At 56.3% G+C, this 13,342-nt stretch overlaps 1 protein-coding gene across 1 annotated transcript in view; it reads right to left on the reverse strand.

The window, feature by feature from the left end:
* The window catches only part of LRP1 (LDL receptor related protein 1), a 79,563-nt gene that overhangs the window by 49,934 nt on the left and 16,287 nt on the right, over positions 1-13,342 (reverse strand). The window contains 5 exon segments of the mRNA XM_032644886.1: positions 1,034-1,270; positions 2,451-2,594; positions 3,062-3,251; positions 4,285-4,507; positions 4,617-4,779. Coding sequence (XP_032500777.1) covers positions 1,034-1,270; positions 2,451-2,594; positions 3,062-3,251; positions 4,285-4,507; positions 4,617-4,779 — 957 coding nt within the window.

Below are 13,342 nucleotides of genomic sequence, written 5' to 3' on the forward strand. Positions count from 1 at the left end.
AAAAAAAAAAAAAAAAAAAAAAAAAAAGCTGCACATGGCAGCAAGAAAACCTACATGGCACACGTGGGCTCACTTGAGAAGGCACGTCAGGACCTGAGCTGGGGTGGACAGCTGAAGCAATAGGCATGTGGCTCTGGGCACAAGTGCGACGCCACGTCCCAGGCCTAAAACTCCTGAGCTAACAAAATGAATAAGTTAGGAAGTGATTTTTCACTTAGCCACAGGCTTCATCTCAAGCTAAATAGCATCCCTGGTATAGGGAACCCCAGTCCTTTCCTGATGAGGAGTTACTTTTGATTTCCCCGAAGTCTTATGATTGCTGACGGCTGGGGTTCTCTGAGCCGAGGTGGGGGATGGAGAGCAGGCCGAGGGGTGGTAACCAGCACCAGCCAGACTGACTGGTTAGGAAGCCCTGTCCTGGGGGCCCAAGTGCAGGTTTGGGAGTTCCTAACACCCGGGAGGCATGGTGCAGCGCTCGCTCGGAGGCTCAGAGCCTCCACGCCGATGGATATTCAGAAGGCAGTGCACTGCTGACCTGCTGGGGCAGCTCAGAGGGAAAAACTGGATTCCATTCACAAAACACAGTTTTCTCAGGACATGTAAGCATGCAGCTCTTGGCGGCCGTGAGGTCTGGCTGCACAGACCCTGTGTGTACACACGTGTGCCGGTGTGTCTGCGCCGATTCAGAGCCTCAGGCCTCTCCCCGGCTGTGGGCCGCATGAAGCTCCAGGGCTCAGAGCCAATGGCAGAGAGACCCTGAGTTTTCCCAAGGGCTGGCAAGGACGGCCCACACTGCCTTAGCCATCCATCCTCCGGCCTCTTTCCGGCTCAGCCAAGAAGGGGGTCACCCAGGGGTCAATCTGTCTATCCCCTCATCTCCATGCCAACCAGCCCAGCTAGCCAGTCAGCTGGGGACTCTCCACGCTGGAAGGGCACCAGGAGAGAGATGCCCAGGCCCCAAATCACTTCCTGCCTCAGGTGGGCGTGTGCCTTGGGGGTCCCATCCACACACCTCCCACTTTGGGGCCCTTACCATCCTTCAGGATGGTCTCCCGCTCAGTGCCATCGATCTTCTGGCGGCCAATGAGGTAGCTGGTGGTGTCGGCAAAGTAGATGAAGCCGGTCTCAGCATGGAAGTCCAGGGCCCGGGGATTCATGAGGTTCTCGATGGGGATCATGTGCTCGTCGGGGACCTTGGCCCCCATATCCATGCCCCGGATGATGCCTGGCCGGCCCTTGCCATACACGAGGAATAGCTCGTGTTCCGGCTCTAAGGCAGGCACAAGGAGGGGCACAAAGTCAGACACACACACACACACACACACACACACACACACACACACGACCACCACCCAGCCAATGCCCCGGCTGTACTGGGTCAAGGGTGTGGGGACAGCAGGGGGTCTGAACCACATGGACAGACACATAAGCATGTAAGGTCCAGGGAACAACGCCCTGGGGGGTTTTTCCTATACACTCTAGGGGTGAGAAATGGGGTGGAAGTAGCATGTCTTCAGTAAGTGCTCTCTGTTGAGTAGTGAAATTAGTGGCCCAAATATGTTGGAATCAGGTCCCTTTTGACCACTTCCTCTGTTCATCCTAGTCTAAGCCATATCACTTCTTGCCTACACCGCAAAAACAGCGTCCTGTCACTTCCCTGCTGCCCATCCTCCACCCAGCAGCTAGCATGATCATTTTTACAAACGTGAATCAAATCTGTTAAGCCACCCAGAGCTTCTCATTCCAGTTAGAATATAATCCAACACCCTTCCTCATCTCCCCTCACTCACGCGCTGCCCCGCTCCCGTCCCCCTGCCGCCTCTCTGCTCTCCGGCACACCAAGCTCACGCTGGCCTCTGAGCCTCGGCACTACAGATTCCCTCTGCCGGAAACGCTCTCCTATCAGGTACATGATTCACTTCCTCATTTCACAGAGCGCTTGACGTTAATATCACCTCCGCAGAGAAGCCTTCCCTGACTGCTGTCTAAACTGGAGCCTTCGCTGTCATCATTAACTCTAAGCTGCACTTTATTTTCTTCCTAACACCTACCCTCACCTCAAGTTATTTATGTGTTTGTCTGCCTCCCCTGCCAGACTATAAGCTCCATGAGGCCAGAGACAACGTCTATCTTGTTTACTGCTGAACCCTCACTGCCAGGACAGTGCCAGACATAGCGTGTGCTCACTAGATACCTGTTGAATGAAGGAAGGAATGAAGGGATGAATGGGCCAGTTGACAGTGTTCTCCGGAGCCTGAGTTGGGTAGCGGGATAAGCCCTGCTCTCGGATGGGAGTGCAAGTCGCATCCCTGTCCCTCACCAGGGCGAAACTTTGGGTAAGCCCCTCCATCTTTCTGCATCTCAGACAGATGCAGCTGGGCTATGGGAGGCAGGTAAGGACCCCTCCTGTCCCACCCCAGCAGGCACACAAGCCCTTCCCTGTCACTCACTCTTGCACGACTTCCCATCACTGCCCAGGCTGAAGCCGGAGCGGCAGCGGCAGGTCCGCGCCTTGTGACTGTTGGCCAGCAGACAGATGTCGGAGCAGCCTCCCGGCTTCCCGTACTGGTCATTCTCGCAGGCGTGGCTCCTCACTGGGGCAGAGTGGAGAGCTGGTCAGGACCCCTCAAAGCCCCTGTGCCAGGCCTTGAGAAGGCTTCCTGCAGTCTGACCACTCTCCCTCCTGCTAAGGTCTTTGTGCCTGTTGTCCCCTCTGGGGATTCGGAAGCCACAGGACCGGCATTCCTCTGCTCTGACACCACCCAGCCTTCAGACTCTTGGGTGGGGACCTCTGTGGTCAGGGGACAGAGTCACACTGTTGCCCACAGCCAGGCGCTTCTACTCTAGACCAGCCAGGGAACTGGGAGGGGTGATCTACGTCCTGAGTAGAATAGGGGCAAGGGGCTCCCTGGGGGTGGGATCTGGAGGCTGACGGGCAGGAAGGGGCGGCAGGGGAAGCAGACGGTGGAGAGGAGGTAGTCTGGGGTGGATGGCTAGGAGAAGCAGTCATGCCACAAGAGAATCAGGGGTGTCCCTAGCGGGGCTGTGGAACCCCGCTCACCTCGGGGCTGACGCCGCTGGTGGTAGATGTGGAGGGCACCTCCCTTGTCCACACGGGTGACGACCTGGTAGTCGGTGCTGTTGAAGCGGTTCACACGGATCACGCTTGTCTTCTGCTGGGCGTTGGCATTGTCTGAGTTGGTGGCGTAGAGATAATTCTCAAACACGGTCAGGCCATACAGGTGCTCGATCTGAGATGGGCAGGCAGGAACGGTCAACATGAGAAGAGAAGAGAATCCTCCCTCTGCCCCTGGTGAGCCCCTCAGCTTCTCTTCCAGACTCCGTAACTTGCATCCCCAAACTCATTCCACAGTTGTCTGACTCCGTGCTTTACTCCTGTCTCCTCTGGACTAGCCTGTTCTTGAGATATGCTTGTCAAATCCCATCCATCCTTCACAGAGCATCTCTTTGAAGGGCTTCTGGAATCTTCTAACCAGAGAGGACAATCTCTCCTTCCACACTCCATTTCTGGCTGTAATCCACTGTCTGGTGATCTGTGGGTTTACTCTACCCACTCGGCTCGAACCCCTTGAGGGCAGGAACCATATCCCTCTCAGAACTAGGCACACATTCAATGATGGGATGATTTTGCACTGAAGTAGAGTTGGGCCCTACACTCTGTCCACAGGGAACATTCTTAGCCCGCCTCTAGCTCCCAGCTTTTGGGAAGGTTGAGAGAACAGACTGGCCCCAAGCAAGCCTGATAACAGCCTCTGCTACCTGCATAATGTATCTAAGGTAACCAACTGTCCCAGTTTGTCCAAGACTGGCCCAGGGGACTTTCAGGGCTGACACTGGGACAGTCTCAGGCAAATCGGGATGGAGGGTCACCCTAATTATCCCAGAAGAGAGATGTCATCTCTGAACTGGAAGGGCTTCTAGACTAGGTGCAAGTGCTATTTCCCAGTTGTGTAACCTCAAGCAAATCACTTAACCTCTTTGAATCCTGCCTTTTTTCAGCCGCCAAAAGGGAACTGAGACACCTGACTGCTCATTTTCCAGGGGCTTGTGTAAGAACCCAACTCAAATGAGAAAAGGGAAGTAAAAGGTGGTCTCTAAAATGACTGTGGCCGTCCGAGTGGAAGCCATATTCTGTCCTTCCCCCCAGATGCTCGTGCCCACCCCCTCCCTACCAGAGGGCTCAGGGCAACCACGCTCCCATTCTGTCCCCCGCCCTCCCAAGAGGCCCAGAGAAGGGTTTCCCGGCCAAGACTTCCTCCTCACCAGGATGCCCTGGATGATGGTCTGCCGGCCCTTGCCCTCGTAGTCCACCACCTCAATGTAGTCCAGGTAGGCATCGGCCCAGTAGACGAGGCGGCTGACCAGGTCCAGCGTGATTCCGTGAGGAAACACAATCTTGCTGTCGACCAGCTTGGTGCGGTTCTGCCCGTCCATATCACAGCGCTCCACTTTGGGGATCTGCCCGTAGTCAGTGAAGAACACCTTCCTGTGAGCAGATGGCATGTTAAATGGGGTCTGGACACTGGGCACCCTCCCTTCTACCACAGCCTCTGCCTCCCTGTTCCAGGGCCAGTGCCCCTGCCTGCCCCGCTCACCCCATGGCAGGGTCCAGTGCAATGCCCTTGGGGTTGTAGAGCTCCAGGTCTAGCAAAGTGACACACGTGTCCCCGTTTCGGTTGCAGACAAAGATCCTATCATCGATGTCATCCACAAAGTAGAAGTTGCCTGTCAGCCAGTCGATGGCCATCTGTTCCACGTCTGGAGAGTGTGAATGAAAGGGCTATGGGAGCGGTCCTCCCACAGACATGCCCACCCTCTGCTGGTGCAGAACCTACCGTGGGAAGCCCACCTCCTCTGGGGTGCCCTCCTTCACCACCCATGCCACGGCTGTCTCTCCTCCCTGAGCTCTTACGGGAGCTACTGGCAGTGGCACATTTTGCCTTGTGCTCTTGGCCACCCTTCACCAACAGGGTCTCTCCAAAGAGAAGTCTCTGAGTATCCTCCCACACAGCACTGCTCCCCATGCCGAGCTCAGGGTGGGCACACAGGGGCACTGGATAATTGGTGGCTGGTTGGCTGACTGACAGGTTTCCCAACTCTAGCCCCTGCTTGAATGGGACCAACTTCTTGGGGTTCCAAAAGGCAGTGAGGATAGGTCTACTAGCTCATTCCAGAATTTTTAAAATCTGCTTTTACTTTAGATAAGAGCACTCAGGCTAATAAAACATCACACATCTCTGCTTTTGGCTGGACTTTCATCATCTTTGTATGGTAAGTCGAGTTATATCACACCAGCTAGGAGCACGGACTGGAAGCTGTACGTGCTGCGTGACTTCTAAAAGTGGAAAAGCAGGGCATCCATCAATAAATCCACTCTGAGAGAAGAGAATGTCCAAATGCGGCCCACAGAGATGGAAAAGGGAAGGTCCATGGTGGCAAAAGGTTAGAACCAGTGGCATGGGCCCAACTTCCCGTACTCACTCCCATTCCCCTGTTTCTTCAATGTCCCTATTGCTCAATTTCCTCCAGTCCTCGGGAGGGTGGGAAGGAGCAGGGAATAAGATATAGGGCTGGAGGGCTTCCCTGGTGGCGCAGTGGTTGAGAGTCCGCCTGCCGACGCAGGGGACGCGGGTTCGTGCCCCGGTCCGGGAGGATCCCACATGCCGCGGAGCGGCTGGGCCCGTGAGCCACGGCCACTGGGCCTGCACGTCGGAGCCTGTGCTCCGCAATGGGAGAGGCCACAAGGGTGAGAGGCCCACGTACCGCAAAAAAAAAAAAAAAAAAAAAAGATATAGGGCTGGAGGAGAGAGTGCAGAGGAGGAGAGCCATCAAAGGACTCTGAAGGTAAACTGAGGCATGGCTCAGAAAGAGGGGGAGCTTCAGAAGGGTGGGAGTGGGGGAAGAGGATGGAGACCAGGTGCCCATACTCAGTCTATGGCCAAAAGGGCCTAAGAGATCAGGGGTGGGGCAAGGGCAGCAGGAAGTCTAGGAGGCAGGAAGTCTGGGGACGGGACCCCTGCTGGCCTCCTGGGGGCCGGTGTGGCTCCTTCACTCCAGGACCCACTGGCTCCCATCCACCCACTGCCCCCTCCAACTACCACTATCAGAGGTGATACCTCTTGCAAGCAGGGAAGTTTCCAAGACAATGACTCCCTGGGACCCCTGCCCTGCACTCCACTTCCACCAATTTCCTCAGCAGGTAAAGGAGTCTTTGGACCACCTGTCTTTGGCTGAAACTTTTTTATTTATTTATTTATTTTTTACTGAAATCCCCACTAGCCACACTCAACCTGGTAAGGATTATTCAGTCCCTACACAGCTACAGGTATAACGACTAGGCTTTCTGCTCAGCCCTCCCTAATCCTCCCCCCTCCCTCACAGGGATTCAGGGGCTGTTTCCTAACAGTGGGTAGGGGTGGGGGGCACAGGGAACAGGAACACGGCTCTCAAGGAACTTGGCCAGGCCCTGACACTGACTCACAGTCACAGGACTTAGGCTGAGGGAGGAAGGGAAAGAGCCAGTCTGAGACTCTCACCAAACTAGTTTCCTCTTCAGGTCCCCCCTGTTGAACCCCACCCCAAGATGCCTGGAGAAAGAGGTCACAAGGATGAGGTACCCCTGTGACTGCTGATGTGTCCCTAAACCCAGCAACTCTCTCCTATGAGCCCCAGTACTGTCCCCTCCTGACAAGGTCAAAGAGAGGGGGCAGAGCAGCCTGGGCGCGTGGATCCCAGGCCGGGTAGGAAGAGGGCCCAGCGCAGGGGTTAGGCGAGCAAACTACCCCACACTGTGACCACAGAGAAAACAGATGAAAATGAACGCTGCTGGACCCCATCCAGAGGAAACCAAGGTCCCAAGCTGGGGCCGGGGTTGGGGGGGGGGCGCGGGGGGGAGGGGTGGACCCTGCCGCAGTCCCAGGCAGCCAGCAGGGTGGGTGAAAGGCAAACAGGGCTGTGTGCCCTTTACTTGGTGGGCACAGTGGGTGTCTGGGGGATGCTGGCATGTAGACGAACCTCATCACTGAAAGCTGTTTTCCCAGCACCAGCTGGGGCAGCTGTGTCCTTCCCTCCAACTTCCTGAGGCTTCCGAGTCACTGCCCAGCTCCAAGGCTGGCAACACCCTTCCCCTGCTCCCCGATCCACCCTCCCTCGGCAAGAGGGGAGGAGGAAGAAACCTGAAGGGATCTGATGCCCCCCCATCCCAGATGCAGTTCCACGTCCTCCCCTGCAGCCTCAGGATGGCCGACCTTCGAGCCTCCCTGCTGGCCTGGGAAGGAAGGCAGAGGGATCGTCCTTCTCTCAGATGTTTACCCTTGGCTCGTCTCCTCTTCCACCTCCCAAAGGCCAGGCAGGGCCCCACTCAGCAGGCCGGTGAGGAGTTGGCAAGAACTGGAGTCCCCAGCCCGGCCTGGGCTCCCCTTTGGTATTTTTGCAGCTGGAGACTATTAGTTGCAAGCAAAACTCCTTTGTTATCCAACCCCTCCACCACATTATCTTCCTCTCTTCTCAAGTCCAGACTCCTCTGCACACCCCACCACATACACTCACACGCATGCACACACTCACACGCACACACACGCTTGGCCAATCTTCCCATTGCAAGTGTAGTGAGACGGGCTCAGATTGGGAGAGGGCACCTTCCCTCCCGGGCTCCCCGCAGGCAGTGTCTGGGCCACTGCCCCCTGTCCCGGGGCGTGGAGGGGGCAACTGGAGTCCTGGGCTTCGGCCTGCAGGACCTGACATTCTGTCTCCACACACCCAGAGGGCAGCTGGCCCCTCGTGGCCCAGCCTTCTCGGGACTGATCCACCTCACAGCACCCTCCACAAGGGCTCTCTGGCCAAAGGCCCCAGAGATCCTGAAGACGGGAGAATCCTGTAAACCCAAGGGGTGGGATGCTGTGTGGTGATGGGAGGAGTGTGGGGCTGGTCTGGAGGCTGAGGGGTTAGGGATCCCAGGGTAGAGAAGGAGGCCAGGAAGCTGGGAGGGAAATAAGACAGAGGATAGACCACAGCCTGCCTGTGATATCACAAAGGACTTTCAGTTCCAGGCCCCAGAATAGACCTGGGCTGTGTGTTTGTAACTGCTGAGCCCTCCCTGTGCCCCAACGCTGATGCTCAGCGCTCGGCACTCGCCACCACTCCAGCTCTCCTCGACGTCGCCCTCCTTCACGTCATTCAAGAGGCGTCTCCCTAAACTGGTGGCTGCTTTTCCAAAAACAACAGCCCCAGCCCATTGCCAAGAAGACCCTAACTTCAGCTGCAGGATCCTAGTCACTCTTCCTAAAATAATTCTGGGGAAGGAGGAGAGTCTCTATGCCTTGAGGAAATATCCCCCAACACATCCATACACCCAAGGATTGCAGAATAGGGTACCAGGTCCCTGGGCGAGGAAGGAAAATGCCATTTCCACCTTAACTACATCCCCAGTGAAGACACCGAGTTCTTGCCCTTGTTCCAGAAAACTTCCCTGCCTCTCCCATCACTCTGCCCTGGGCCCAGACAGCCTCCAGACACTGACAGCCTGGGTGTGAAGCCTAGTTCTGTCACCTTCCAACTGTGGAACTATGGGCAAGTCACTTGATGTCTCTGTGTCTCAGTCTGCGGATCTGGGATGGGATGGTGCATTAACAGCACTTAGCACGGGGCCTGGCACATGATAAACGCTCCACAAATGGGAGCTGTTGTTCATACCACTGCAGGATCCTCCCTCACCTCAACCCCATCCTTCCTTCCCTTTTCTATCTGTCCCTCCAGCCAGAGCCCTGTGGCCTCCTGACTGAAGGTAGGCCCTTCAGTTTGGGGCTGACAACTACTATTTATTCTTCAAGATAGTTCAGGCCCCCAGAAGGAAAATTTCTGTATTGCAGGCTTCCATAAGCCCCTTTTATCACAGCCTGCTTACCTGATTACAAATATTGTGAGGGCAGGGCAGGTCTTTCATTTTTGTCCCCAGCGCCTGACACACACGTACTGATTCATTCAACAAATATTTGGTGAATGCTGAGTGCTCACTCTGTTGTCCTAGAGCTGGGACTTAATTTTTTCCTTCCCTTCTATTGCCAGGATCCTCCTTTTCTGGCCTGAGGATGCCTAAGACAGTGGGACAAGACGTCTGTCACGCAACGTTCTTGCTTGTCAGAGCCACTCTGGGATCTCACCCAAGGGCTGGGGGAGATGCTCGGGAGCCCGGGGCCTTTGCAGGTAGGGAGGAGACCACCGGGCAGGCCTGGCAGAAGTTTTGCTAAATGGCATGTGCTCACACTCCTGTTTCGTGCTGGGTCCTGATTTCAGCTCTTCTTGTTCCACCAGCAGGTCCGGGGATCAGCCACACTGGGTCAGCTCTGTCCCTGGGCTCCCTTCCTGCCCCGCTTGTACTTCCAGCCCCGCTCCCCTCCCGAGTGGCCCAGGTCCACACAGGCTCTCAGTCCTGGGTCCCGGGGATGGGATGCGTGGACTCTGCAACTCTGATTCAGAATCAGAACAAGGGTCTTCCCACTATTGAGAAATTCTTGCTGGGCTCTAGAACACATCTCTCTTGCTTAAGTTACTTCCTTTGGCTTGAAAACAGGGAGGGGGTTGTTGGGCGCAGGCTGGGTGGAGAGGCAACTTCAAGGAGACAGCGGGGGAGGAGAGGACTGGGCTGGAGCTGTGCCGGGAGACACAGGGCTGGCCTGGCCAGGAAGAGGAGAGAAGGGCCATTAAATGATTAGGAAACTTGGAATGGGAATGGGAAGCAAAAGCACCAGGATGCGGGGGGCCCAAGGCCAAGAGCAGGCTGGCGAGAGCCCCCCAATATTCTGACACCCAATGGGTGGAAAGGCCAAAGAAGCAGGTGGCCAGTTTTCATCTGTGACCCTGGAAGTGTTCTGTAGGCTGGGGTGGGGGCTGAGAGGGCCTTGGGTGCCCAGCTCAGTGGGGGCATGGCTCCCCTTCCAGCAGGAAAGCCAGTTCATCAGACTCAGAGGAGATATTCTCTCTTTCTGTGCTCCTTCTCTAGACAAATCACTGCCCTATTTCCTGTTGTGATTTTAAACACACACACACACACACACACACACACACACACACACACACACACACACGAGAGGGAGGGAAAAGTGAAGCTGGCCAGCTGGACTTGGGGACCCATTTCGCAACCTTGCAGCCTGCAGCCTAGGAGGACTTTTCTGGGCCTCCCCTCCAATCTCCTCCTTCCCCATGCAGCATGGTACAGAGAAGAAACCCTAGGACCCCCAAGGGCCCCTCCAGAGCATTCCCTCATACACAGCCCCGAATGAAGTGACTTCAGCAAACCTTATGTCCTTCAAGGCCTCTATCTGCAACCTCAGAACCTCCCCTCACCACACACACACATCTTCCCAGGGCCCCGCTCCTGCAGTCTGTGCTCTTTCTTTCTACAGCAGAAACATCCTCAAAGCTCAGGGAGGACAGGTCAGAGGAGTGAAGCCTAGACAATGCAGGGCCGGGCTGGGCTGGGGGTCAAGCAGACTTGACCCCCAGCCCTGCCCAGGGGCGGCCCTGCAGGGGGCTGGACAGGGCCTGAGGTTCCTTGAGAGGGTGGTCAGAAGTGGGGGGTAGGGTGGGCAGGCCAGGCCTGTCGATCCCTCTGGGCCTCGGTTTCCAGAACTTCAGTCTTTTGTCTGTCACTTTCAAAATGCTTCCCATGTTTATGCACAGCCTGCTCTGCCGTTTCTTTACATCAACTCACTTTTCTTATTTTGCTGCATCCTGAACAATCTATGAAGCCGTAGGTTTGATGTGCCGGTTGTAGGAGTTTCTAACGGGCATTACATAAAAACATGACTATAACAATAAAAAACACACATCCATACACGACCTAAAAATCAAGGCACTCCGGCTTTGGGAAAGGCAGTAGTAAACCCTGAGGGGTGGGACACGGTCTTCCCTGAGGGTCTCCTGGCTCACCCCATCATGTTCTCTAGTCATGGGATCAGAGTCCTCAGAGACATCCCCGTCCTGCTGGGGCAGCGGCAGAGGGGAGGATGGACCGTGGAATTACATCCCAGGAGGGAGGAGAAGAGATGAGGACTGATTTCTAAGACCCACCCCCCAACCCAGGCCAATGCAAGATACAGGCTGGGGGAGGAAGCGCTGGCAGCCCAGCCTGTTAAGGGATGAAAACACACACACACACACACACACACACACACACACACACACACGCAGGCACGCACGCACGCACATGCACATACACCTGTCAGAACGAGTGAGGATGCGGTCAGTAGGTCTCTCCCCACTCTTGAGTAGAAACTGGGGGAAGGAGCTGGGCTCAGACAGGAAAAGGCTGGACTTCGGCCCTAAGCCTATTCCACGGAGCCAGTCATGAAGCCGCACCAACCACTGTGGGGCCTGGGAGGGGCCCTCCAAGGGCTCAGGAGTCAGAGCAGGCCTGGCTCACAAACGCCCAAGGACCCATGTGAAACAGGCTCACTTCCTGGCCTCCTTCCTTCTTTCTATTCTATTTCTGTTTCCAGAGTTTTCTCCAGGGCAGGCTCCCCCTTCTTCCCACACCAGCAGGCGGGCTTCTCAGCCTCTGGGCTCTGGGCTCCAGCACCTCTCCCTTGTCAGACTCCCCACCCCCAACCACCCCAACCCCCCAACCTCCCCCCCCACCCCCCCCCACCCCGGCATGGGGCTCAGGCCAGGGGTCCGATGGAGGTCAGGGTCAGCCAAGAATGGCACGATTGGAGGGAGGGCTCCCCCAGAGGGCAGAGAGATAGCAGGAGAAAGCAGCAGCCTTTCTTCTTCCTGCCCCTGGGGGAGCTAATTACAGGCCAGCAGCCCACTGCCCAGGTGAGTGCCTGGGACCAGCCACGCTGCACACCAGGGCAGGCCATCAGCCTCTCCTGGGAAGGGGGATGAACTGGGGGTGGGGGGAGGGTGCTGGGGAGAGACACTTCCGACATCCTCAGCTCAGGGCCCATAATTAGTTTGTGGGATGAGAGCAAAACAACCATCCTCAGGGTGACAGCCAGACATTCAGGCGGCATGGGGCATGGGGTGGGGGTAGGGCAGGAGGAAGGGGACAGAGGCTGGGGCAAGAGGAACCCATTCATTTGCCCCAGCAGCATTTCTCCCAGAACCTTCCGGTCTCTTCTGGCCTCCTGGACTCTGCCCCAGAAGGGCCCAACGAATCTAGCAGACTTTGAAGGCAAGGCTCTGTTTGCCAAAGGAGGGGCACCCACCTGAGGTTATTTCCTGCTTCTCCTGGGGAGAAAGGCAGGAGAGGGTCCAGGCCAGAACAAAAAATGTTCCCATCAGGGCACCCCTGCCAGCCACCTATCCACAAGCTCATCAGCCCATTGGCCGCCCTGAGGCAGGGCCAGGGAGGGAACTGCTGGAGCTGTTTGCCCAGACAGCCTGTTGGGTGGGACCGTCAACAAGGAACAGGGAGAGGGCAGCTGTCTCATGGGGTCTCACCCTAATACTACCCTACCTACCACGACTGCCCACCCCTCAAGAGCTCAGCCGACCAGGCGTAGCAGCCCCCAGCCCAGCACTCCAAGGAGGACAGGTCTATCACAGGTGAGCCTTGGTCACCAACAGCTATTGGGATGCTGTGGAAGGGCCGCAGCTGAGGTGTGGACCACACAATGGGGCTGCAAGAGGGCGAGGGCTCTTGGAGGAACCCCTGCTCCCTCAAAAACTAAGCCCCTGTGTCCTCCTGGGATTTTGGTCTTCTGTGGGGATCATCACATGGGGACCCAGAGAAGGAACTTCAAGATCTTCTAGACAGGACCCAGGTTTACCATCCTAACCCTTGTGTGCACTGGCCTCTAGTTACTTCTGGCTTTCTCTGCAATTTATCTGATCTCGCCAGACAGGCTCAAACCCATTATGCAGATTAGGAAATCAAAGCAGAGACAGGGAGTTCTGGTTTACTCAAGGTCACAGATCAAGTTACCCTCTCTCCTGCGGGTGAGATCAACCATAGGCCAGACCTCCCCCCTCAGCCCTGTGGTGCATTTCCTGGAAATGTGATGATGCCAGATGTTTTGTTTGTTTATGTAGCAGCATCTGAGATGAGCAGGACGGCTCCAGGCAGTGGATCTATGCCCGGGCCCCATCCCCAGTGACTGCCCATCTGCCACCTCTGAGACAGCAAAGTATGGCCTGGGAAGGAGCCCCAAAGGGGGACATCCAGGATATCTGAGAACGCTCACGTGGCCCCAGCGCTCACGGCTCCTCCTCTGGGCTCATTCCTGCCACAAAGCCCCCTAGAAACAGCCTCAGGACCCCTACAGCCATGCTGCAGCAGGGAGTCCGTTCTGGAGATGTCCCCAAGAGAAATAATGGAAGA

This window comes from Phocoena sinus, chromosome 10, assembly GCF_008692025.1.
Source record: "Phocoena sinus isolate mPhoSin1 chromosome 10, mPhoSin1.pri, whole genome shotgun sequence".
Classification (NCBI taxonomy): domain Eukaryota; kingdom Metazoa; phylum Chordata; class Mammalia; order Artiodactyla; family Phocoenidae; genus Phocoena; species Phocoena sinus.